Raw genomic sequence first — 24,798 nt, forward strand, 5'->3', positions numbered from 1 at the left:
AACAGTCCGATACAATCTGCTGTGGTCCTCATTGTTTCTGGAAACATGAGTAATGCTTTACAAAGTACTAACCTTCTTTGCAAAGGTAAGATAAAGTTCCTCAATTTGTTTGTACTGATCTTGCATCTTCAGTAATTTCTGGCGTCTTGCTTCTGAATTTGCAAGAAGCTGCTGCCAGCGTCCGATAACATTTCCGTGTCGTTTCTCAATATTCGGTGTCTGGGCATGATGAGCATTTACGAGTTGGTCTTTGAGCTCCGTGATACGCTGGATACCTTCGTGCTCAAAAGCATTTAAACCTGCATCGAATGCTTCTTGTTTGGTTAAAAGAATTTGCACCGATGACAAATCACGTCCAAAATCATCCGATCGTACTTGCTGCTCTTTTTCCGCTGAAAAAAAATTTTTTTTTCCGCTAGCTTAAATTTAGAATAAAAAGCGCATATATTTGTGATTTCTTTTGAATTTCGTGTAAAAAAAAAGAACCAAAATGGAAGTCTTTACCGATCCAGCTCTCCACAACATCGCATTTCCACATAAACTGCAGATAAGCACTGTTGTCTTGAAGACGTTGTAGGCGACGTCGAGCTAATTCAGCGATTTCATCAAGACGTGTACTTAGCTGATCACAGCGTGCTTTAATGCTTGGACTGTGATGATTACCATCATCAATTAGCTGAAAGATAATAGTAATAACTGGTAATTTCAAGGACCTGTTATCTGTAGAATTTCTAAGGCTATAAACAGAATTTCATAAATGGTAGACACCTCTTTTCTACAAGTATCCTAAAATTTAGCACAAAATCTGGTAGGGCCATTATAACCATATCTCCAAACCATTCCATTGCTTTGGCAAAGATGTCCATAAATGTTCTATTAGATGAAGACTCATCTGACAGTAATTTTCACTCAGTATATAAAATTTTATTACAGAGTCTTATACTTGACTAAATTATGTACTGATTACGACAGCTACTAATTTCATTACTTCCCAACATTCAGCGATAGAGAAAACAATACTTTCTGCCCTTCAGCGATCAAGTGATCAATACGTTGGGTATGGAGTGCAAGATCAGCTTCAAAAGCATCGTGCTTCTTCAGCAAACCTTGAACACCAGCCATATTTTCACCGAAATTATCCGATGACAAAATTTGTTGCTTCTCGTTCATCCATGCTTCCTCCTCCTCTACTTTGCCCACAAATATTTGGAAGTCTTCACTCTCACCAAGTTTTTGTTGCCTGAAATGACATGTGTATGGTTCTTTAAAAAAGGCATGCAAAAGCCAAAACTACATAACATACTATTCTATTTAGCCATTTTGATCCAATTTTCATTAAGCGATATTTTCTTTAACACATGTAGCTTTAAAAAATAAAGTGATTTCAAAGTGGGCTCTAATAAATGAGTAAGTTAACCTCTTTCCAGTAATATTTCGTATTTCATTCCAACTTTCTTCCAATGCTTCCATACGTTTCCTTATTTCCGGAGCAGCAGTATCCGAAATATTGATCAATTCCAATCCTTTTCCCCGAACAAGATCTACTTGTGTTTCATGTGAAACCAGTTCATTATCAAGGCGACGATGCTTTTTGCGTAAATTCTGCACACCAGTCAAGTCTCGTCCATAATCATCGCTCGAAACAAGTAACTTTTTCTCTCTATAAAGCAAAGTAAAATCAACGAGTAAATAAAGCACTAAAATGTTTGGTAGATAAAAACAGACAGCTTTTCCATCAACTGCCAAAACACTGGACCTAAGGTAAGACTGAACCAACAAAAGCTCACTTAATCCATGACTCTTCATCATCCATATCACGCAAAAACTGATAAACAGTGATAGCTTTATTCAACTTATCGCGGCGAATGTTTGCCATTTCGCGAACCTTTTCATGACGGTCATTTATGGCCTATAAATCGTCACAAAGAGTAGATAAACGTGAAATCATGATACTGATCAGTAATCGTAATACTGACCATAACTGTAAATTTCTAATTTAAAAACTCAATGTGGTATCACTATCTATAACATGCTCCCAATAATCTAATTTCTCTTTGTGGTCATAAAAAGTTTGGAAATATGAATTTTAGACCCGGAATGCTTAACTTCCCAGTAAGATCGACAGAAAAAATGGAACAGCCGAATAATATTTAGCAGTCTGATGATGGACGACAAACAGTGAAGGTCAGTAATACAGTTTGAAAATTTTCAACTTGAAAATGTACAGGATTCAGCTAAACAAAAAATCTCGTGTGAATGAGCAGAAGGTAGGACTGCTAGATCTACTATTGTGATAAGATTGGACAAAAGATTCTCATTACTCGGGTTAGATAAGCAAAAAAAAAAAAAAGTAAATAATTCCGCCCTACAAATTACCTTCCGGCGATTGCTAATTTCAGGTTGATCGAATTGTCCACTTTCAAGAAGATTATCAGCCTGCATATTCATTTCGTTAACACGATCTGCGTGGGCCGCTATATCAGCCTCCAGGAGTTGATGCTTCTTCAAGAGATTTTCAATACTAGTCAGATCTTTGCCATAATCTTCCGATGCAAGTAAACCTACAAAGAAAAAAAAACGCATCTTATCATATAAAAGTCTGCCTCACTGTTTTTTATTTCTGCAACTTTTTCAGCGCAGAAATTTATCGGAATTCTCTTAATCCTGTTAAATCATTTGGATGCAACAATGCTCAGTACAACGTACATTTATTGGTAATGATTTAAAAGTATTTTTAACGTTTTCTGGAAGTGAATTAGTTCATACACCAAACTATCCTTTTCTTGTTTGTCAAAATCTAATAAAGTAACTCTGAAACTGACCTTCAACTTCACCAAGCCAAAATTCAAGATCTTTAACAGCTGCCATAAAACTTTTTTGCTTATTAGCTTCTTTTAAGCGATAACTCTTTTCAGAAGTTGTTTTCACCAGCAATTCCCATTGGTCGTTCAAAGCTTTTAGTCGTTGTGACACAGCATCCTGGAAGTGTTCATTCCTCGGATTTTTGTAAAGTGAAACAGAACAAGCAGATTAGAGCTATTGTCGGAAAAGCTGAAAATTTTTAGCACCCTGTGAAGATAAATTTTATGAAAAATTTGAAATACCAAGAGTTTACAACTGAAACCAGATGAAGAATTCCGAAAAAATTTTGCTATTACTAACCTCTCCGCCACCACATTTACTACTATCGATAAGATTTTGGCCAGCAGTAATCAGTGTTGCGATTCGATCAGCGTTTGCAGCCAGTTCCGCTTCGAATGCTTGTTGTTTCTGATGTTTCTGTTGGATATGAGTCGGATCACGATAACTTTCCTCTTGGGCTATTTGGAATTTCTCGGCAATCCAATTCTCAATTTCATCCGCATCACGGGAAAATTGCTGTAACGTTTGTGATTCGCCCAATTTACTGCGTTTCTCAATTAAAGCGGCTTTCAAACGGTCCCATCGATGCAGGATTTGATCACGCTTTTCGACTACAGCATTCTTGTCATAGTGATCCGAGTTAATCAGCTGATTTGCAAATGTTTGAAGTGCTAATATTTTTTCCTGCTGCGAAGCTATGGCCTGAAAATATGAATGTACCAAAGGTAAATCTGAATCGCTTCCTTCTCTGAGATAATAAAAGGATGCAATGTTTACATGAGGGCAAATATTACCAATATAAAGCTTTTGAAGGACTATAAAGAACTCTAAACCTTATCGAAGTCTTCATGCTTTTTGATCAAGCTCTCGACATTATCGCTCGTGTCCTCCTGACTCAGGAATGCTTCCCGCGCGCTCATCCAAGTATCGGCTTGTTCACAATCACGATAAAACAGCTGTAATTCTAAACACTGATCCAGGATATGTCGACGTTGGACCCAAGAACTGAAAAAAAAAAATGAAGATACAGTAAATTTAAATTTATTGATAACCTGATCAGTCACTGCTCATAATTAAGGCTCGGAAACCTGCAGAGAAACTCACAACGAATACAGGCTACCCTAATAAATGTAATTCTATTAGCCAATGTGTAAAGCTCTAGGCAATAACAATCGACTTTTCGAACTTTGAAGTCAAAATTCATATGTTTAATCAAATGCTCACTCTTCAAGTTTATGTCGAGCATCAGTAACATCTTGAAGACGTTGTTTGATATTTTCTGACGCATAATGATGGCTATTCAACAGCTGATTGCCAAACTGCTCGAATACTTCGAATGTCGCAGCTCGTGAGTCAATTTCTGTTCTGTATTCTTGGTGACGTTCCAGCAATGCTTCTGCTCCAGTAACGTCATTTGCAAGTTCATCACTAGATACTAAAAAGGACAGTTTGGTTTGATTAAGAAATCCAAACTACTAAATTTGGATTTCTCATATTTGATTCTTGTGGAGATACTTGATTCTACCCTTTTTACTGAAAAATCGATCGCACATTTTTCCCAGAAAATGAGACGTTTATTCGAAGCACAAATAAAAGTGATTGCAAACGAGACGGTACTTCTTCCATTTTAATTTTTTAAACCTTCAATGGGCGAAAAGTTACACAGAACTATAACAGACTACAATCTGACGCTACAACAAAAGCAACTGTCAGTATACATCACTCTCAAACTCTTCAAAAAAATTAAAATGTCAAATTTTTCACTGAATCGGCATTTGGTAACACTTATACCAACTCAAAAAGCAACTTTTTTAAATAATGCCTTATTTTTTAATTAAGTAATCAATAACCGAGTTGGTTCATTGCTGCGGTCCACTGCATCAGATCGCGAAAATCAGACAGAAATCGTTGATAATCATAACTATCCAGAAGCTTTTCTTTACGATCATTTGCTTTTGCAGTGAGACGGTTCCATTGTTCACTTAGTTCTCGTTGTAAATCATAAATTTGTTCTGCCGCTTCTGGATGAGTTTGTCGCAAACGGTTCGCTTTTTCATCCAACGTTTTGATCTACAACAAATGGATGGAAAATATTAATCCCACTTATATCCCACATTCCGGAATGGTGATATCAGAAGGCTCTAAAATCACCGCGTCACGTCACTTATTTCCCATGAGATAACGAAACTCCTTCCATAAAATAATTATGATGATAATGGACGAAACCGAAGTACCAAAGGTAGAGGTTTCTACTAGTCACATTATTATTAAGAAATGATTATACTTTGTCGCCCAATGCTGCCAAATCACGTTCAACACCTTCGTGCTTCCTTTGTAATGCCTGAACCGATCGCAAATCACGACCAAAGTCTTCAGAATCAAGCGCTTCATCTTTCTCAATTATCCAATCCTTCGTTTCGTCAACATCTCGATGGAATCGCTGAACTTCGTGAGCCGAACCTAACTGTTGTTCACGCTGCTCTGTTTGTTCTTCTAATGCGCGCCAACGGGCATTCAAATCCTTAAAAATCATTGTGTATATAAATCATCGACTTTAAAATTTACAAGAAAAGAAATACCATCGTAAAATGTACTTCGGATGAATTATCTACATGAAGAAAAGTCATTTCTACGTATTGAGAATCAGCGATAACACGAGCTCTACCGCAACAAAGGACGATATAATATTTGAAATCCATTACTGGTATCAACACAGATGAAAACAGCTTTATTCAATGTGCATTATGCGTTATTGCTCATCTAAGTTGAAACTATTTATACCTCAATTTGCTGTCGTATTCGTACAGCTGTTTCAGTTTGTCCAACCGATGTTAGTGCTGTTGCAATTTGGTTCATTTCCTGGAGTCGTATCTCATTTGCTTTAAGATCGCTTTTGAAATCATCGAATTTCTTTTGCAGTATTTCCACTTGTTCCAGGTCACTACCAATTTCTTGCTGTGCAGCAATTGTTTCCTGAGAAAATATGGTCAACTGCTTCCATTTATAAAATAAAAATACAGGCATAGTCAATGATTATATATCACCTGTAAAAATTTATCATTTTCAGTACTGTTGGAATGTCCTACCATTTATTATGAATACAAGAGGAAACTACATTTTCAAATCAGCTGGTAAATAAAAGTGTACTCCCACCACGTACTGAAAAATGAAAGTAAATTTTAAATCTTAGAATTTATTACCTCTACTACCCCTGATAATTCTTAATGTAATTTAGTGTAACAAATAAATTGTGAAATCAAAGCAATAACAGGTATACTGTCATTTTATCATCTCTTGTAACTGTTCGTTCATACTTCCGATTTTCAAAATCGTTCTAATAAAGTGATCATACCCTCGATCGTATCCATTCTGCTAGATCGTTAGCTTCGCGAAGCAACTGATAGCCCTTACAAGCTTCTTCAAGTTTTCGCTTCCTTGTGTCACCAAGCAGAACAAGTTTGTGGTACTGATCTTCAATCTCACCTTGTTTGACACCGATTAATGATGGACCCTGCAGTTTATGTCCAACTAAAGAAATCTATTGCAATCAGACATCCCTGGATCCAATTTTTATCTTAAACGGGAGATTCCAAAATAACATCCCACAAATGAGGATTCTTCCTAAAGCAATCTAAGTTTCCGATCAAACATCGTAATTCATTAATATAAGCTTCAGACGGTATGATTCAAAGCAGTCGGTAGTCCTGTACCTTTTTTCTGAATAAATTAAGCATCAAATGATGAGCAGCTACTGATATATCTCTGTGCTAATCAATAAACTAAGACTATCCTGTGAATAATTCATAATGCGTAAAGCAGGCAGCCCATTTCTTCAGAACATGAAATATAAACGTGGACAAATCCCTATATAAGTACAATATCATTACCTGTTCCGATGAAGGTCTTTGTGCAGCACCTGCTTCAACTTTCTTTACATAGGCAGCAGGAACGAATCCCTGACGATCATTTACTTCTACTTTCCACCAGTCCTGAGAACACAAATGTAATGTAATGTAATGAGAGTCAGTATACCGACAATGACAAAGCCAAGGAACCGCCAAATAATTTACAGTGACCATTTCAACTTAAGTTTTCTGAATGATTATTTTTGAAAGAGTACCTTATTCGATGAATTCAACAGCGTAATGACATCGCCTTTTTTGATGGATACTTCTCTTGGCGATTTCTCCGTGTAATCATATAATGCCATAACACATTCTCGTCCAAGCTGTCCGCTTGGGTGTTCCTGATATTTGCACTGAACAGCTTGTTTACGCAATTCCTGAAATTCCAATTCAGATCAAAGCATGCCCACAGCGATAAAGATGTGACAAAACCTCTTTTAAACTGGAGAAATCTGTGCCCAGCAAATATATAGCTGAAAAAGCAGTTCCGTCATCTTCTTAAGAAACTTCATCACTACTTATTATGTATTTGGAATTCGTTCTTACATCAATCGTCGATTTGAAAGCTTCCAAATCAGACATCAAAGCACGATGTTTTTTAAGCAACGACTCGGCACTATCCTCATCTTTACCGTAATCAGTACTGCCAACAACTGGTTCTTTTTCACGCATCCAAGATTCTGCCTCATTCGCATCCGCCAGATACTGATGAGCCTTTAAAAACAAGGCTATATTTTTGAAAAAAAAATCGATAATCTCGGCAACAAGTAACTAAAAAAATTTTATCTTATTTCTGTTCCCTCCTCCTCCCTTATCGTGTACATGGAAATCTACATGTGGCTATATCTCTGCAAGTACTTTAAATTTAGCTAAACTCTACGATATCTTGAAAATCTTGCAGATTTCATCTTCCTTGCTTCTCCAACATTAAAATGTGATGTAGTTGTCAATAACAGGCCCATTCAAATTTAAATAAGAAACTGAAATTTCATGGGCAAGTAACACTGCAGGGTAGATCATCACCAGAAAAGCAATTGTATACCGATACCTGTAACGAATCATCCAAATCCTGCCGACGCTTATCCGCTTTTGTCTTCAAATTTCTCCAACCATCGCGTAACTGTGCAAGTTTTTCACGAATATCTGCAGCAAGAAAATGACCTTGTTGGACCATTGCTTCTGCTGCTTCACCGACAGCTTCAACTTGTGGTTCATGGTTTGCAATCTCAGCAATCAGAGCCTGCTGTTTTTTGATCAAATTTTGAACACCGATTAGGTCACGCCCTAAAAAACCTGATCAGTATTTTTACATCAGGTAACAGCTATCCTTTAAACGGCATATTACAATACTTGACAAAAAACATTGTGACTATTCGAAGTGAACTACCGGCAATTGCTACCTCGATTTGAACTGCCAGCGATTTGTTCCTTTTCCCGAATCCACGCTAATTCATCATCAATATCTCTAAACAATTGGTTACCACGAAGTGATTCGGCCAATTTATCTTTTCGTGCATTTAAGGGATTACGTAATGCATCATATCTGCAAAAATGCTGCTGAATTGTGATGGCTTCAAAGGAAAAAGCGGCTACTTGTATGCTATAATCCAAAATATATTTGAAGAATGGATAAAGGCAACTTCCATGTGCTAAAAAGGAAGAATTCCAATCTAGACCAATCACAGTGTTAATATGGTAAATATGGTGTAAGTCATTGCAGTATGAGTGATTAACATTATTAAATCAGATCCTCCTCAGATGGACTGAAGAGAATGTAAGCACAGATATGGAACAGTATAATAAAGACAAGCTGAAGAAAGTGAGACATTACAACCTGTCTCCACTATGGTAGAGACATACCACAATAATACCATAAAAAAAACCTTGAACGCAATGCTTCTTCCTTCCGCAAAATCATTGGTGCATCAAAATGTCCACCGTCATGGAAGGTTTGTGCTTGCTTCTTAACGACATCAATACGATCCTGATGAGCATTATAATCACTCTCCAGAAGCCCAAGCTTCTTTTGGAGATTCTGGACAGAAATCAAATCTTTTCCATAATCTTCGGATGCAAGTTGCCCTTCCAGTTCGCTCAGCCACAACTCGATATCCTCAACATTCCTAAAATATGCCTTTCCAAGCAAAAGAAAAAAGAATCAGTAGAATTATAGCAGATTAAAAAGGAAGCAGTGAAAGAGTTATAGCACATTCATTGTGAAAATAACATGAAGTTCATAGTGTTCTAATATATGATAGTGTCATTTCAACTACAGAAAAAAAAAAAACGAAAAGAGAAATCAAACTTGGGTCAAGCCATCAAATCACCGAATGGATTTAGTTAATTGATAAATACTATGACCTGTTAAACTGCTGCTGGTCTCCTGCTTCTCTCAATTTTGCACCTTTCTTAGCGGTGGCATCGACCAACTCATCCCATATACCATTCACCTCGCTCAAACGCTCCTGTACATGCGATGCAGCATAGTGTTTCTCCTTAACCAATGAAGATCCTACTACATTGATATCATCCAGACGATTTTTATTTGCCTTCAGTTCTTGCTCGTAATTCAAATGTTTCTGCAGTTTCCCCCTAAAAAAGTATTCCTTTCTGATTAAAAGATCGATATGATAAACTCCGTACTAATGTAATATGTAAATATGGTCATTTGAATCGCATTAATACATATACCCCTGAACTTAAATTAGGGAAGAATTCATCATAAAAAAAAACTAATCCTAACCATCCAATTTTTTTTGCATTCAATTTTTGTAAAAACTACTAGGTAAATTTGTAGTGATTAGTTCACAGCAGTAGATGGACAGCCAAGACAAGATGAAGAAAAATCTAGCAGATGCATTGATCGATGAAGATATATGAAGAGCACAGATGAAGAACACTAACATGCCAACTAAACATTACAGCACAGTAATAAATAAAAGACCTGATATTAGTAGGATCAAGATATGAATCATCTTTAGCGGTCTTCAATTTTTCCTTAATCCAACCAACCATTTCATCACAATCACGATCGAACTGTTGCAGTCGGTATGAATTCTCAAGTTGATGTCGCCGTTCTGATGCCTAAAAAAGTAAGTATTACTTCTGCATTAAATGAAATTCATTATCGAGAAATGTCGAAACTACGTTGCATGCTTAATTCAAATAACTTGCATGGTTAGACTGCTATGGGTTCATGACAGAGGAAAATACAGAAATGACGTATTTGTTGCAAAAAAAATTCATATATGGACCTTACTTTTTTCATGAGTTGTTTTCTACGATCCAGAAGAGACGCTCGTCGCCGGCCTACATCATCAGCAGCGTAATGCTGTCCCTGTATTAGTTTTGTAGCAAACTCATCCAGAGCATTGATTTTTTCTTCTTGTGCAGCTAGAGATTTCTCGAAATCTTCATGTTTTTTAATTAATGACTCAACGCTATCCAAATTATCACCCAAATCATCGTTTGATAAGAATGCTTCTTGTTTTGTCATCCATGTTTCGGCCTGGAAATGTTACAACCTTATCGACTCATAAGCATAGACAGTAAATATTGCAACGTCAGCCAAACAGTCCCAAAGTAAACAATGTTATGCATAATACAAATGATGTGACATTGTTTACATATTTGCTACTAGTTCAACAACTACCAAAAATCGAACAATACTTGCAGATACGCGTTAGAACCATTTTAGCTTTATTCTATCAACTGCAAGTATAAAAACAAATTCTACGCCTGAAACACTGATGCAATGCATATATGGACTAAAATCTCCAGTTGAGCAGATTCAAACGCGAAATAACATCATCATATAGATCACTTAATGAAATAACCTATCGCATCCAAAAAGTTACCTGTTCAGTGTCACGATAAAACAGCTGCAAATCCATGCACTGTTCATAAAGTATTCGTCGCTCCTCCCATAATGAGAGCAAACTTGCTTTTTCCTGTGCCAAATGCGTCAGCTTATCCCGAACTTCATTAGACTGTTCAATCCCTTCATCCAGTAGTTTTTGTCCAGCTTCCGCTGTTTGCATAAAACTATCTTCTCTGGCGTCAATCTCACCCTAAAAGACAGAAAGCAAACAGTTAAATATGTGAGCTCATCTAGAAATACCATAACCGCTACTCTGTATAACCGACCCTATGTTCTTGATGGCTTTCAAGCAAAGCTTCAGCGCCTGCAACATCTTTGGCCAATTCATCAGCTGATATCACTGCTCTCATATCGTTAATCCAGGAGCAAAGGTCACGATAATCTGCCAGAAACCTGAAAGACGTAAAATTAGTTACAACCTCTTATAAGGTTTAGTTTTCCTTGCTTCCCATTATTAGTTTTCAAATACTGTAGATTTATAATGTTCCAACTCTAAAGCTTCACTTTCTCTATTTGGTATTTCATTGACAAATTCTTATTCATAAATAATAAACCGATGAAGATTGTAAGAGCGATCCAGTCCATCTTTGCGAGCTTGAGCCTTCCGCTTCAATGCTGCCCATTGTTCTTTCGCTTCGTTCATCTTTGCAGTTATTGCATCGGCTCGATCGGGATGTACTTGTCCAAGCCGTTCCGCTTCCGTTGACAGTGAAGTCATCTAGAAGACGCTGTTTCTAGTAAACAGAACTAACCCCTTCATTCAAAAAACTGTTTCAAACGACATAATCTATAACTAGATTAAGTTGTATACCAAATCACGCTCATATTTCAAGTTTCATCTTAATGCAAAAATGAAAAGAATCGATAGCTTCGACAATACGACATCTTCGAGAGCTATGAAAAGACTCGTTGAACGTATATAAAATAACAAATATAAAAAACTGAGTGAGAACTAAGCTTCCGAATATTTCTAATGATTTTAGAATCCAAAAACAACTAGCTAAGATAAACCTTAGCATCCAAGGCAGCCAAATCACGTTCAGTTCCTTCGTGCTTACGTTGTAATGCTTGCACATTGTTCAGATCCCGTCCATAATCATCCGATGATAGCGTAGCATCTTTTTCACCAATCCAAGCCAAAGTTTCATCAATATCACGGTTAAAACGTTGCACTTGATGTGCTCCAAACAAACCCTCCCGTCTACAAAAACATAAGTTTGGCAAATTTTTAAATCTTGGAATTTAAGCATTCAATTTCTGAATGGGCTTTCCCTTCTCGACAATGGCTAGACTCAAAGTAGGGAAAAAAAAACAGCTGCTGAAACAACCATAAAAGGAAAATTTTACCGAGTAGCGGCAAGAGTATTAAGACGATGCCAAGCATCATTAACTTCATCCTTTTTCCTACTGATCGTTTCATACTCTGTATGACCCTCGTCAACAAGCTTGTCAGCTGCTTGATTAACTTCCGTGATACGATAATGATGATTGCCCAATTCTTTCAAAAATTCTTCAAATTTCCGTTGCAAAACCTAAACGGCGGTGATTATGAACAAATAATCTTCCGGATGTTCGATAACGAATTGCACAAAAGCGTTGTCTCATCAAAAAATTTCCAAAACTGACAAACCTCAACATGTTCCAAATCCTGACCAAAATCTTCGGCAGTTACGAAAGCCTCTTTATCACGAATCCAGTAAAGTACTTCATCGCACTGTCTCATAAACTGTAAGAGTTTTAGGGCTTGCTGAAGCTTAATACCTTTGTCCTTCAACTTAAAAAACAACTGATCCCATAGCGAATGAAGTTCATTGAGCCGTCTCTGAAATTGGAAAATGTCATTCTACACCATAAAGACTATCCCATTTCAAGTTCTAGAAAAAAAAGGATTGTTGGACTTTTACGAGCTAAAAGCCATTAAAAACTTTTATTAGTCATAGTATCTTATATAGTTAGTTACCTGGAACTATTACTGCATGAGCCATCTCAGCCTTTCTCACATGAAAAATAAACTTTTCTATATCTTTCATGGAACTCCCAACCATTTAATTTTTGTCTAATTCTTAATTTCAGTCCGACACGAATCTTTTCCAACAGAACACTTATCTGTTACTTTCCTCCTTGGTCTGAAAATCTCCGATTTTCACTTGCAAAGCGAAGCCGCTTTTATATTTCATACTGCATTAATTTTAATAAAAAATAATCAAGCATTCATATGGATCATTTCTGTATGGAAGATCCATTCACCCTGATGATATCCGAAGCAAAATGTTGATGCTGTATCATATCAGTGCCGGTTTTATCAAGCTGCGCTATAGCATTTGAATGTGCATGGACTTCAGCTTCAAATGCCTCATGTTTCTGGATTTTTGCCTGTAAAAGAGCAGTCCTTTCATGAAATTTGTTCGCAAAATTTGATATCGCTTCCAAAAAATTTTTAATGATTTATCTCCTCTCCAAAATTCTGTGTTCATACTTAAGAAACTTTCAAAAAATTTTGATAAAGAATAAACGGACTTGCAAATTAGTTGGATCTCGAAATGACTCTTCCGATGCTGTTTGCAGTTTTTCAAGTATCCAAATTTCAAGTTCGTCCGCATCTCTTTTGAAGTATTGGAATTGTCGCGCTTCTTCCAGTCGATCACGTTTAGCGCGAGCAAACTCCTTAAACTGTGCATAGTGCCCAAGCACTTCAGCTCGTCGATTCTGCAAATAACAACTATAAGTGAAAGAAAAAAGAATAAGACAACATACTCTTTTTTGGAACGTCTAAGAAAAATTTCTAACAGAAAATGTTTAACACATCTCAAAAACGAAAAATTATATCACAAGCACTGCTTTATTTCTCGTGTTTTATTCATCTTTTTCGTCTCCCTAATCTTTCATTTTATTAATTATATCACACATATTTTCACTTATTTGCTGTAAAATCTCACTTTCCACTTCCAAGATTACGAAAAACATCAAATGGCGACAGCACTATAAGAGAATGAAGCCCACTGGACCCCGAACTACATCACTGAATTTACCAAAAAGATGTTGACAATCCCAATAGATTTTACTAAAATAGACAGATAGAGCTGATAAAGATGTGGTGTTTAAGCTCCTTTCTGATCCTCCAGGTTACGAGTTTATTTGATGAAATTTACCTGAATATCTTCAGCACTTTCAAGAATCTTAATTTCCTGCGGTGGTGGAACTTCTAGAACAGGCTCTGGTGGTGACACTGACGCACCCGATTGGGCCATATTGCTCTTCGCGTTCAGTTATTCCGTATATTCGGATAATTTAATCGGACGCGGTACACAATCTGAAGAAAAAAAAATTGATGAAATGTTAACATTGCTCGAATGATATACAGGGTAAAAATCTAATATGAATCAACCAGAAAAAGCCCATTCATACCACTACTAATACCAATAATATCCCTCAAATATACATACACACATACACGCACATACAGAAACATAGACACAGAACGCATACAGATACCTCATTTGATTGATATCAGTGGTCGCCGAAATGATAATTGGGAGTAATTGGGTGAAATGAAAAAATGTGTTGGTTGAGTTTGGAATTGGGAAAGGAAACGAGGAGTGGCTTAAATGTTCAACGATGCGATCCCAACAGCCTTAGCTGCAACCATAACTATCACGTACACACACACAAATACACATACACACATACATACACATATATACACACATACATATACATACACATAGTACGCACATACACATAGAAATGCCTTGGAACAATGTGGAAGGAGAGAGACTAACATCGATATTTGACTGAATAAAGAAGGGATAGATGAATGTTGTCGTTACTGTGTACATATATGCGTATGTGTGTTTGTTTGTGTGTGTGTGTGTGTGTTTGCATGTATGTATGTTGAAAATATGAAAGCTATTTTCCACTGCTGTACAACAAATTTCACTTTTTACGGAACAATAAATCTTTTGCAGGAGAAAGAACGAGTGAAAATATAGCAGATTGCATTTTACTGATATGTGCATGCAACCTTTTGTTAACAAATAAGTAAATTTGACGGTGGTTAACGTGATGGGAAGATTGTTTGTCATTTATTATCATTTACTGATTGGTAAGCAAATAAACAAAACAATATGATGGTGATAAAATCGAGATCAGTTTTTTTTCCAAAGGATTCCAGATTTGTTCCATTTTAATGAATTGAAATAAGATTCAGTGATGCTAATTAAGCAATTTTTTCTACCCCTTTTGCTGAACAACATTATTTATCTTTAAAAGATATTAAAAACCAAAAGAACAATACTAATAATACCGTATCCAGACCATTCTTTTTCCACAGTATTATTCTGCAAAAGTTCTTTTACTGAAATTTTAATTTCATAACAGCAGTTCCTGTGTTAACATTAGGTGGCATGGCTGGAACTGGAACTGATGGTCAAGAAGTTAGGAAAGAGAAAAAGTAGTAGATTATCTTCAATTCAGTCTTAGTCATCACTTTCTCTCTCTCTCTCCAATATTTTCAACTTTTTTTACGAAAAAGAGCAGTTAGTGGCATATGTCAAAATTATTCTACTCCAATTCTTATCTAAGCCATCCAACTTCCCACACTATACATACGTTGATTTAAGAATTCGACTCTCTCAAATGGAAAAAAGAAATAAGAGTGAGTGAGGGAGAAAGAGACAGACTAAGAGCTTATAACAAACTATTACCTTCCCTGCCAACTAAACGGGAACGGAAACAGTTCGTGATATCGGCTGAATGAACCGATTTTCCGGAAGTCCATGTAAGGGTCATAATCGACAAGTATTATTATCATATATCAAAAGAATTGAAAAATGGTAGTACAAAGATGATGAGCGGTAATCCTGATGAAAAATTAAACAATAATCGACACTCGGTAAACAATTCCATGTCAGAAAGCATCTGGTACCAATAATTTCCCTATTTCGCAATTTTATTTAGCGGATCACTGCAGACAGTTGTATTCTAAAGCTCAAATCTTAATTACAATTAATTATAATTGCTTCGCCATTTCTCGTTATATTTGTAACTATTTATATTCGCTCAGTTACTAGATTATAAATTTATTAACTGATTATACTTAGTCCCTAATTATGTTATATAATTTTTTCGACACTTGGGTTTACTTGCAAATTACTACATATCAGCTATTACACAAATATTTTATAATTATAACGAATAAACAAAAAGATGTTGGTCATCCTTACAGGAACAAAATAATTAAGAGAATGGAAGAAATCATTTTTAAAGTCATAAAATAATATGTAGGGGGATAGTCGAATGGGATATATCAAATGAAATACAAGAAAAGGAGTCAAATGTCCGGTCTAAATATGATATACCAGCTGTGAACTGATGACTGGAACAAGAAGCAGAAAAGGCAATACAAAATGAAATTTTCAAATCACAGAATACAAACTGCAAAGAAACTTAAACGCAACATTTAAGATATAGCAGAAAAGTGACAATTATCAAAATGAAAAAAACATCTAGAGATCAACGAAACTGAACGAATAATAGAATGACTCGAATAATTAATTGTGGTCATTTTAGAATAACTAGAATCTAACAAATGCGAAGTTATTCTTACAATAACAGAAGACTACAATTACCAAAGAAAAACATCTGAAGATGATTGAAATTGAACGAATAATGGAATAAATGGAACAATTAATTATTATCATTCTAGCTCTCCATGAATGATCACACTTGATTGGACGAAAAGACAACTTGATTATTTTTGGCCTTACAACTTGAAAAATAATGAAATAGTCAAAACATTATGTATGACTAGAGAACCGAATCTAACAAATGCGAGGTTATCCTTGCAATAACAGAAGACTGATAATTTCAAAGAAAAACATCTAAAGATGATTGAAATTGAACGAATAATAGAATAACTATAAAGGACAATTTCTTCGAAGCATCATAAACGCTTAAACCGATGCTTAACCCGAAGTTAATGAGGATTAGCTTCCGGGCCCCCAGGGATGGAATTCAAAAACATGAGAAAATATCTAAATAATGGTCGACAGAATGATTTCAAAATTTCCGTATTTAAATATTAAATACATAAAAATGCGCATATCCCGAACACGGCAACATATCATCAAATGAATTTCATGTGTTGTAAAATTGGAATGAAAATTTTCATTATATAACTTTCAAATAACTGAAATGACTTAGCGCATGATATGTTATGAATAATGTACGTATAATGGGGAAGATTAAGACGTTTAAAAGTTTGTAAATCGGTATTTGAACTTAAGAATCCTAAAACATTCTTTTAATTCCACCCTTCTGTTACTCCAAAAAAAAGTACATCGGCCCTACACCACTCTATCCGCCTGTCCAGTCTTCTTAACGCCACTACAAACAATAACATCCCACTCACCGGAAATTTCACGTGGTCAACCGGAAAGACGGCCAAGCATTCGTACGGAACGGTATGCAAAGTTTCGTCTCTTTATTTAGACGTGTTAGTGGGTGTTAAATCAAGTGGGGTTCCCGGGATATTTCGAGGGTACTTTCATTTCAGGCACGTAATCAGCTTGTTCCTTTCAGTACATGCTATTAGACTGTAATTAAATTCATAATACTGTCATATCGTATACCTGGCATATAACCTATATGAAGCAGTTTGTTCTGCCAACCCAAGGTTACCTATGCCCTTGTGCTGTGCTGTATTGCCAATATTAAACAATGCAAAATTGAGTTTTACTGATCCGAAATTTATTCTATTACTTTGTTTGGAAATCGAAATTTGACGTGTGGGGGAGGAGAGACGTGGGAAATAATTTACCCGAGATTTCAGTTATCACTTTTTTCACAGAGATCATTTAGCTATCACACATACTTACACTACCGTTCACGGTAGTGATAACTGAAACAACCTCGAGTACTCGTTGATCCAAATAATCACTGAGCCGGGAAACTTGGTATTTCAAAAATTTGTTTTAATTGACTATTGATTTTTCGATTCGAATTGCATCAAAAGATAATGGTGATGGATTATTTGGTGAAGCTGTTGGATTCATTTTGTCCACCAAAAACCAACCGTACGATTATGTCATCGAAATTACCTTCTGTGTCACCGGTAAGTTATGGGTATTGACAGCCATTGGTAGTTTCTGGTAGTGGTAACCTGTGCGGATACAATTTAAGTTTGTAAGCTGCAAGCTTCATTGGCCTGGTTATTGGCTATCTATTTAACAGAAAGCCTGATAAATCTTAGAAGACTAGTAATTTATTCATATTTTTCCCGGAATTTGTTAGCTTTAGTTCTGAATTTCTTTTTTTACCATGTACTTATTCTGGGTGAAATGTGCAGGATTTTTGAAATTTAGCATACCTCAAAAGATAAGTTACTGTTTTATGTCTTATCGTTTCTAGTTTTTAGGGTCTTTTAAATGAATCACATTTGGCCCGTCTGGCAGGTTTGTCAGGTGTTTTGGCAATATCACTTGGTGCGTACGGAACGCATGTTTTACGTGAAGGTGGAAATGCAGATGAGCGACGTTCACGCGTTTTCGAAACCGGCAATCGTTATCATTTGATACATTCAATAACATTATTCCTTGCTAATAAGGCACGTTTTCCGTGGCTTACTGTTTCGCTTCTACTCAGTGGTATGGCAATTTTCTCTGGATCTTGTTACCATTACAGTATCACTGGTAAAGACAGTCTGAGAAAATACGCCCCGATTGGTGGTGTAATGTATATTTTAGCATGGCTTTCATTCCTGCTTTAATCAAACTTTCCATTTCTTTTTCATACTTGCACTAACTTGCACTAGATTTCAATGTATCTGTTTTTGATCAGTGATTTATATTTCTATGTGGAAAGTTTTCCAAAATTTTGTTGCAATGTTATGCATTAAAAGTAATAAATTAAGGACCCTCTGAAATGCTTTTGTTCGCTTCGAGAATGGTGAACTATGAATAACAGTGGCTTATCCCCATCTATTTTTTATTTCGAAATAACGATTAATCCCTATCCTAACTTACTGTAGTAAACCATAACTGATTTATTGATTCCAGTTTCTCAGACTATTTCCAAAATAAATTAAGTGGTGAACAAGGAAACAGTTCCCGGTATTGCTAAGCACTGTCAACTATTTAATCGATATAGGGATAAAGGGACGGATTTTTGTACCATTTGCTCAAATGATATACACAGTAGACATTTTCATAAAGCGGCATTATTGGACAATAATCAGAAATGATGAAAGCGGATGGTTTTATCAAGACGGCGCTGGATTGCATCTCAATTATTTTCAGCGCATGATAATTTTTCGGGTTTGCTTTATTGTTGACTTTGAATATTGGTGGATTCCATCACAACTTGAATACATTATATACATTTCAAATATCATATGGAAGTGAAAAAAAAAACCTACAAACAGGAAATGAAATGAAATCGAATGTAAAGATCGAAGCATTAAAAAATGCATTACAAATATGAACAAATTATGCATAGCTTTCATCTGCTTGCATATCATCTGTGGACAATGCTGTGATGCAATTAGCACTACTTCGAAGTGCTGAATTGCTATCTGTAAAACAGACGTTTTTTGAGTTCACAATTGTGTTCCTTAGTGTAAGGACTTTTAGGCAAAAGCGTAACTGGAAATCTGATTATGATTACTATCGTCACTATCTATCATCATTATCATTAAGCACAACTATCGATCCCGAGAATATAAGTACTGGTAATGAAATTTTGGTCGTAGTGTATAATAAAAGAGTAACGGGAAGAGACAGTTACTGTTAGATCCTACCTGTGTCTAATCGTGATTCCATTATGTAAATATTACCTCACCTTAGGCTTTTGTCTTATAATGCGAAAAGTTGCTAGCCTTATTTATATAAATCATCCACAGAATATCAAAATGGTCATAACTGGTAATAGCATGATGAGGGAGCACTGTCTACTAAATTTGAAGTTCTAATTTTGATTTAGGAGTCAAAGGTAAGACTTCAAAACTATAGTCAAAACTGATGAGCGATGAAAAGGATATGTGCTACGTAATTCCAATACTATAGATTAATACCTTTAGCATGTGCATTGTTGGACGGAGAAAAGGCCCATTTTGGGGTTTCCTCCTTGAGTACCTTTACTAATTCCTCAATTTCCCGCGTTGTCATGCCTATTGCACAGGCAACATTCAAGTAACCATCATGCTGTCGTGATGAATGTGAACCGAAGTTGAGGAATTCATAGCCATCAATTGTTTTTGATAAGCCATTGGGCACCGTTCGAGCACCGGTAACACCGCGACTAAACAACTGAGCACCGAAAGCATTCTGCTCTTGGTTTGTCCAACCCTTCAGTGTAACTGCAAGCGAAATCCGATTCATTTTAACTTCCATAACCTGAAAACAGATTGATGCAATCAAACATTCGAGATGAGAATCTTATTTCAATCACTTGTATGTAATTGTTCGCCAGCCTGTGATGCTTTAATAGCGAATGACGAAATTTTCAACTAGAGGAAAATTATCCCAAGGGAAGTTCTTCAAGCTCAGTTTTATCTTACTACAGAACTGAGCTAATGATAATGTAATTTGCACTGTGCTTCTACCGACATATCATCCATAAACAATTGATGAGCAGAAATTCAACAAATGTACAACAAGCACATGGAAATTACCGAGATCAAGAAGTCCGATTAATGGGTACTACTACCAGAAAGGGTGTGTTCGTTGTATCTATCATTCTATCGATTCATCTATTCAACTTATCCATCTGTCCATTCACTGATGTATATTTCGAAATATTTATACCTTTTGTCCAATCGTTTCAGCATATTCCCGCATTGCCGTACGCAGAATTTCAAAATTCGTTTGTTGCATGTTGTAAAGATCTCTTAACCCAACTTTACCTAACTGCAACAAAGTAATCAACAAATCACGTGATGGTACGATGGAAGCTCGTCCTGGATAGAAATTAGCAATGATATTCAAGGATTTCTCATCAAATGTTGCCACAATGGAACCACCTACTGGTACCAAGAAATTCTTATCCGTTGATTGTATAAAAGCATCGATATATCCTGCTGAACCGGCTTCTTCGATTCGGTTTCGACATTCTGGTGATTGTAAACCGTAAGCATTATTTACCAGATGTTTCACACCATATTTGGTACATAATTCACCAATAGCAATCAAATCATCTGGCTGACGAGGAGCAAAACAGGAAGTGGCACTTAGCACGGCAATAATTTCGTCCTTTTGTTTCTCCAAAACAACTTTCAGAGCAGTAAGATCCGTAATGAGTCCATCACTTATCATAGTTTCTTGGATACCATCAATTATAATCGGTTCAAAACCAGCCGTAAAAATGGATTTAAAACATGATTTTTGATCGATACGTAGAAAGACCACAAATTTAGCACGACGTTTCGTGTGTCTCCATGCACCCAAACACAGCGAAAGTGCCATTCCGGTTGCAACAGGTACTACCATAGCTGCTTTCGTACTTGGTATTCCAAGACAACGAATAGCATCTAGGGCAAGTTTATTGGTAATTTCTGAAAGAATAGACGAACCGATTGCTTTTGGTTGACGTTCGGTCAAATTTCCAGATCTGCCAATTCCATGTGCTAAACCGTAATGTAGTCGTTGAACCAGTGGCGACAGAACACGACCTTCACGTTCACCAGCTCCGATGCAAACGGTATTGAAGCGATTATTCGAGTCCAAACTTGCTAAACGTGTTAGAAATCCCTCAATCGCTTGAAGTGGTAAACCGATTTCCGGAATACTACCATCACGACGCAACGCTGTCTGCAATCGATTGAAACAGCGTTCAGTACGATCAGTTGCTTCTTGTTCCGTTTTCATCTCACTCAATCTGAAAGTAACTGTTTATTAAAAATCCTGCAATATAAAGTAAAATAAGACAAACGGAAAAAATCCAGCCAATAGAATTCAAATTCAATTTGAATTTTTGAAAGCAAAATTCACAAAACCAGCCAATAAAATTCAAATAAAAATTCAAAACGATTTATATTCAAATTTGATTTCAAACTTTTATCTGTATATAGGAAATAGACAATAGACAATGTCTAGCTTTTTACGAACATCCTTAATCACAATTCTGAAATACTCTTCGGGAAATATGATTCTATCTTCCTTCATATGAGCTATTTACTTTTATCTTATATGACTTCACAATTCCGAATTTCCTTCTATTTGCCTACCTCGTATACAAATGTTACAAATATTTTAAATCAAAAGCAAGTCCAACTGCCTTGAATACGTCTATTCATCTCCTGCTTTTAGCAACTTAAAAAAACAGTATCTACAGCGACAACTTAAATCAAATGACTTATCAATCCCTAGTCCTCCATTAATTTTTTTGCACTTTAATGTTTCATTTAATCATAATCATTTCACGACTAACATGACCCTTCAACTCTATGGATTCCTTGACGTTACAAGCCATCCTCGGTTGAAGTAAACACTAGACCATACTTCACATGATCACACTTGACACATACCATGACAAATCCCCTCGACCATCGACCCTGAACTCTCACTGCAAGACCCACTTTCAATTCAACATATACACCTGGATACCCTCCTCAAGTTTTCAAACAATGTGACAGCTTTTTACTTTCTAGATTTTTTTGCATTATGAGGCAAACTATACAATTCCAATCTTTTTCGATGAAAGTAGCCTGAACTATCGAGGATTGGGTAAAAGAAGCGAGAACATTAGCTGGAGTTTTCCAATTGATGAGGTTGTTGACCCTTTATTTTCAAATGGGGATGAAGTAGGAAATATAGTCTGAAAGTCAAGTGTACATGCATACATACAGTGTGGTATCAAGAAATTCTATCCTTTTATAACAATCTTTTTTTATAACAAACAACACTTGTTTAATAATATAATATAAACGCTTGTTCCATCCGACAAACAGAATAACGAATCCAACAAAACACGTGACTCAACGATTTGACTTCGCTACACGCTCCAATTCGTCTTTCTTTTTGATTGCATAGGAATTCGACGATCCCTTTGCTGCATTAATCAACTCGTCTGCCAAACATTCCGCAATTGATTTGATATTACGGAATGCTGCTTCACGTGCACCAGTACAGAGCAGCCAAATAGCCTGTAGCAAAATTACACTTCCTCGCTAGGAATGATGCCAAGCCAAAGTCATGCGCCATTTCCATGTTGCCAAGTAACAAGTCGTGAATGAAACATATTATTTCATTTTGACAGAAGAAATTATTGCACGGCCAAGTAAGGAAAAAAACTCCCGACTCTAATTTTTTTCAAAAGAAGGTTCAAACTATATGTCGATCCAGGGTGTAAATAGAGATTTCCTGTTTTTTGAAAGTTGGCAACAGAAAAACATGCAGCTTTTCGTGAAGATCTTGCCAATAACCACCACGCTTTTTAGCTACGAAAAAAAAAGACCTGATTTACACGACGAAGAGGTGACACATCGACAGCTTGCCGCCTAACTGTACCTGCACGACCAATACGTGTTGAATCTTCCCTCGGTCCACTATTTATTACAGCATGAACAAGCACTTGCACAGGATTCTGAAACAAGTTACACCTTATAAACGGTCTGATCAAACACATCACCCTTGGATCTCATTTAAAAAAGTGCCCTAATTTTTCCCGAAATATTAAAGTATGAACAACTCCCTCTTATTCTATAATATTTCCGTCTTAACCTTACCCACTTTCAAATTTGTTTACCTCACCCACTTTCAAATTTCTACCCCTCCAAATCCTAGTCTTGTCTGCATACTTCTTGTTGCTGGAAGTTACCTTATATGTATCTGCTGAAACATGTCTTTCAAGCAGCAAAATATTTTGAATTTTATGGTCTCAACTACCAGTATTCCTGTATAAGTTAGTAGGTAAGTTAAGCTCTTGCAAATCCTTTTCCATGATAAAAATTTTCGCACACTTTGCAGTTTGTCACTTTGTGCCCTTATGAAACCAATGCACTAAAATCTACTGACAAAACGATAAGTTACTTAAAAAATAAAATAAGCATAAAACTGAACCTCTCCGGATAACAGATGAATTATTTCGAAAGCATGTTTCACAATACGCACAGTCATCAGTTTCTTGCCATTGTTCCGGCCATGCATCATCATTGTTGATGCAAGTCTTTCTACCAATGGGCACGTTGCTTTACGAAAACGTTTCACTTGATATCTACCAGCACTATGCGGTAGATATTTTGCTGATTTCCCTTTTACGGCTATATAATCCTGAAAAGTATCGATTTGGTTGGAAAGCACTATATTTTAATGCAGTGATATGAATAAAGAAAGCTAAATCCAAAGCTCAGAGTGTGGTAGTTTGAAGATTAGTATTGGTGCTGCTATAGAATCTCCTTTTACGAATGTGATTATAAACAGTTAATTACAACAAACCATGTAACCTAGCAAAATAACACTATGAATTCATTAAAGTGCCGTTATACTAAATTACCGTTATATTAAAGTACCGTTATAATAAGGCACGTAACATATGATGACCAGGCAATCAACTTTTCTATTAACAAACGTGCATTTAGAACTGACCACTAAAGAAATATCGGAAATGTGAACTTCGTCCAACGACCATTTACCAAAAAGTTTCACTTCTGGTGCCTCCGATTGACCTAATGGTTCATCATAACCGCCAATGACGTCATTTGCTTCAGTTACCCACTGATCAGACATGCTTACGTAAAAACTGCTTCACCAAATATCTGGAAGAAAAACCGTTAAGTATTTATCACAAACCGATCGGGCCAGTAGATTCATATGCGTTTATCGTCAAAAACCTTTCTAAATTGTGATATTAAACACATCAAATTATATCACATTAATTATATACGCCCAAACCAATGGATAGTAATTAGTGGGTATGTCAGAATACCGTCTCTATGTTAATGGTAATATTAAGGTAGTAAAAAAGAAAGGAAAAAAAATAATATTTCTAATAATGTTAACATTAACAGTCAACAAGCCAAGATAGTAATAATTATAACGATTATTACTGGTAATAGAACAAACTTAGTCTAATATAAAAAAGTCAAACAAACACTGATGACACACTGCCAAGAATAACATCATCGGTTAAATATCCGAATAAAATAGAAATAACATCAAA

General features: G+C 36.1%; 4 protein-coding genes across 5 annotated transcripts in view; 1 reads left to right on the plus strand and 3 right to left on the minus strand.

Moving 5' to 3' along the window:
- LOAG_16411 (spectrin protein 1) overlaps nt 1–13,962 on the minus strand; it is a 17,195-nt gene extending 3,233 nt beyond the window's left edge. Inside the window, exons 1-31 of the mRNA XM_020449063.1 lie at nt 13,797–13,962; nt 13,165–13,353; nt 12,895–13,020; nt 12,278–12,469; nt 11,995–12,179; nt 11,659–11,848; nt 11,202–11,365; nt 10,914–11,040; nt 10,625–10,837; nt 10,027–10,275; nt 9,712–9,851; nt 9,129–9,359; nt 8,651–8,890; nt 8,168–8,310; nt 7,816–8,051; nt 7,314–7,481; nt 6,983–7,144; nt 6,750–6,851; nt 6,215–6,373; nt 5,644–5,835; nt 5,147–5,383; nt 4,713–4,932; nt 4,087–4,297; nt 3,696–3,867; nt 3,163–3,564; nt 2,823–2,979; nt 2,377–2,561; nt 1,788–1,909; nt 1,418–1,660; nt 1,021–1,240; nt 505–676 (exon numbers count right to left, since the gene is read on the minus strand). Coding sequence (XP_020307521.1) covers nt 505–676; nt 1,021–1,240; nt 1,418–1,660; nt 1,788–1,909; nt 2,377–2,561; nt 2,823–2,979; nt 3,163–3,564; nt 3,696–3,867; nt 4,087–4,297; nt 4,713–4,932; nt 5,147–5,383; nt 5,644–5,835; nt 6,215–6,373; nt 6,750–6,851; nt 6,983–7,144; nt 7,314–7,481; nt 7,816–8,051; nt 8,168–8,310; nt 8,651–8,890; nt 9,129–9,359; nt 9,712–9,851; nt 10,027–10,275; nt 10,625–10,837; nt 10,914–11,040; nt 11,202–11,365; nt 11,659–11,848; nt 11,995–12,179; nt 12,278–12,469; nt 12,895–13,020; nt 13,165–13,353; nt 13,797–13,895 — 5,848 coding nt within the window. The 5' untranslated portion in view covers nt 13,896–13,962. The remainder of the gene's footprint in view (nt 1–504; nt 677–1,020; nt 1,241–1,417; nt 1,661–1,787; nt 1,910–2,376; nt 2,562–2,822; nt 2,980–3,162; nt 3,565–3,695; nt 3,868–4,086; nt 4,298–4,712; nt 4,933–5,146; nt 5,384–5,643; nt 5,836–6,214; nt 6,374–6,749; nt 6,852–6,982; nt 7,145–7,313; nt 7,482–7,815; nt 8,052–8,167; nt 8,311–8,650; nt 8,891–9,128; nt 9,360–9,711; nt 9,852–10,026; nt 10,276–10,624; nt 10,838–10,913; nt 11,041–11,201; nt 11,366–11,658; nt 11,849–11,994; nt 12,180–12,277; nt 12,470–12,894; nt 13,021–13,164; nt 13,354–13,796) is intronic.
- A 3,670-nt stretch (nt 13,963–17,632) lies between these two features.
- Nucleotides 17,633–18,454, plus strand: LOAG_02131 (hypothetical protein). Its single transcript, XM_003137669.2, has 2 exons — nt 17,633–17,758; nt 18,062–18,454. The coding sequence occupies exons 1-2, from the start codon at nt 17,663–17,665 to the stop codon at nt 18,410–18,412; spliced, it is 447 nt and encodes a 148-aa protein (XP_003137717.2). The 5' UTR covers nt 17,633–17,662; the 3' UTR covers nt 18,413–18,454.
- Nucleotides 18,455–19,125: 671 nt separating this feature from the next.
- Nucleotides 19,126–21,524, minus strand: LOAG_02132 (the record flags this gene model as incomplete). 2 transcript variants are annotated; one of them, XM_003137670.2, is made up of 3 exons in its annotated part: nt 19,126–19,216; nt 19,715–20,036; nt 20,448–21,506. In XM_003137670.2, the coding sequence occupies 3 exons, from the start codon at nt 21,504–21,506 to the stop codon at nt 19,131–19,133; spliced, it is 1,467 nt and encodes a 488-aa protein (XP_003137718.1). In that variant the 3' UTR covers nt 19,126–19,130. The 2 variants fall into 2 exon arrangements, with proteins under 2 accessions (XP_003137718.1, XP_020307522.1); XM_020445938.1 differs by lacking the exon at nt 19,126–19,216 and having other exon boundaries at nt 19,688–20,036; nt 20,448–21,524.
- Nucleotides 21,525–22,418: 894 nt separating this feature from the next.
- Nucleotides 22,419–24,400, minus strand: LOAG_02133 (40S ribosomal protein S5). Its single transcript, XM_003137671.2, has 4 exons — nt 24,225–24,400; nt 23,700–23,909; nt 23,095–23,223; nt 22,419–22,783 (listed from the first exon to the last, which is right to left on the minus strand). The coding sequence occupies exons 1-4, from the start codon at nt 24,363–24,365 to the stop codon at nt 22,616–22,618; spliced, it is 648 nt and encodes a 215-aa protein (XP_003137719.1). The 5' UTR covers nt 24,366–24,400; the 3' UTR covers nt 22,419–22,615.
- Nucleotides 24,401–24,798: the final 398 nt, after the last annotated feature.

This window comes from Loa loa (genome assembly GCF_000183805.2).
Source record: "Loa loa unplaced genomic scaffold supercont3.2, whole genome shotgun sequence".
In the NCBI taxonomy this organism is placed as follows: domain Eukaryota; kingdom Metazoa; phylum Nematoda; class Chromadorea; order Rhabditida; family Onchocercidae; genus Loa; species Loa loa.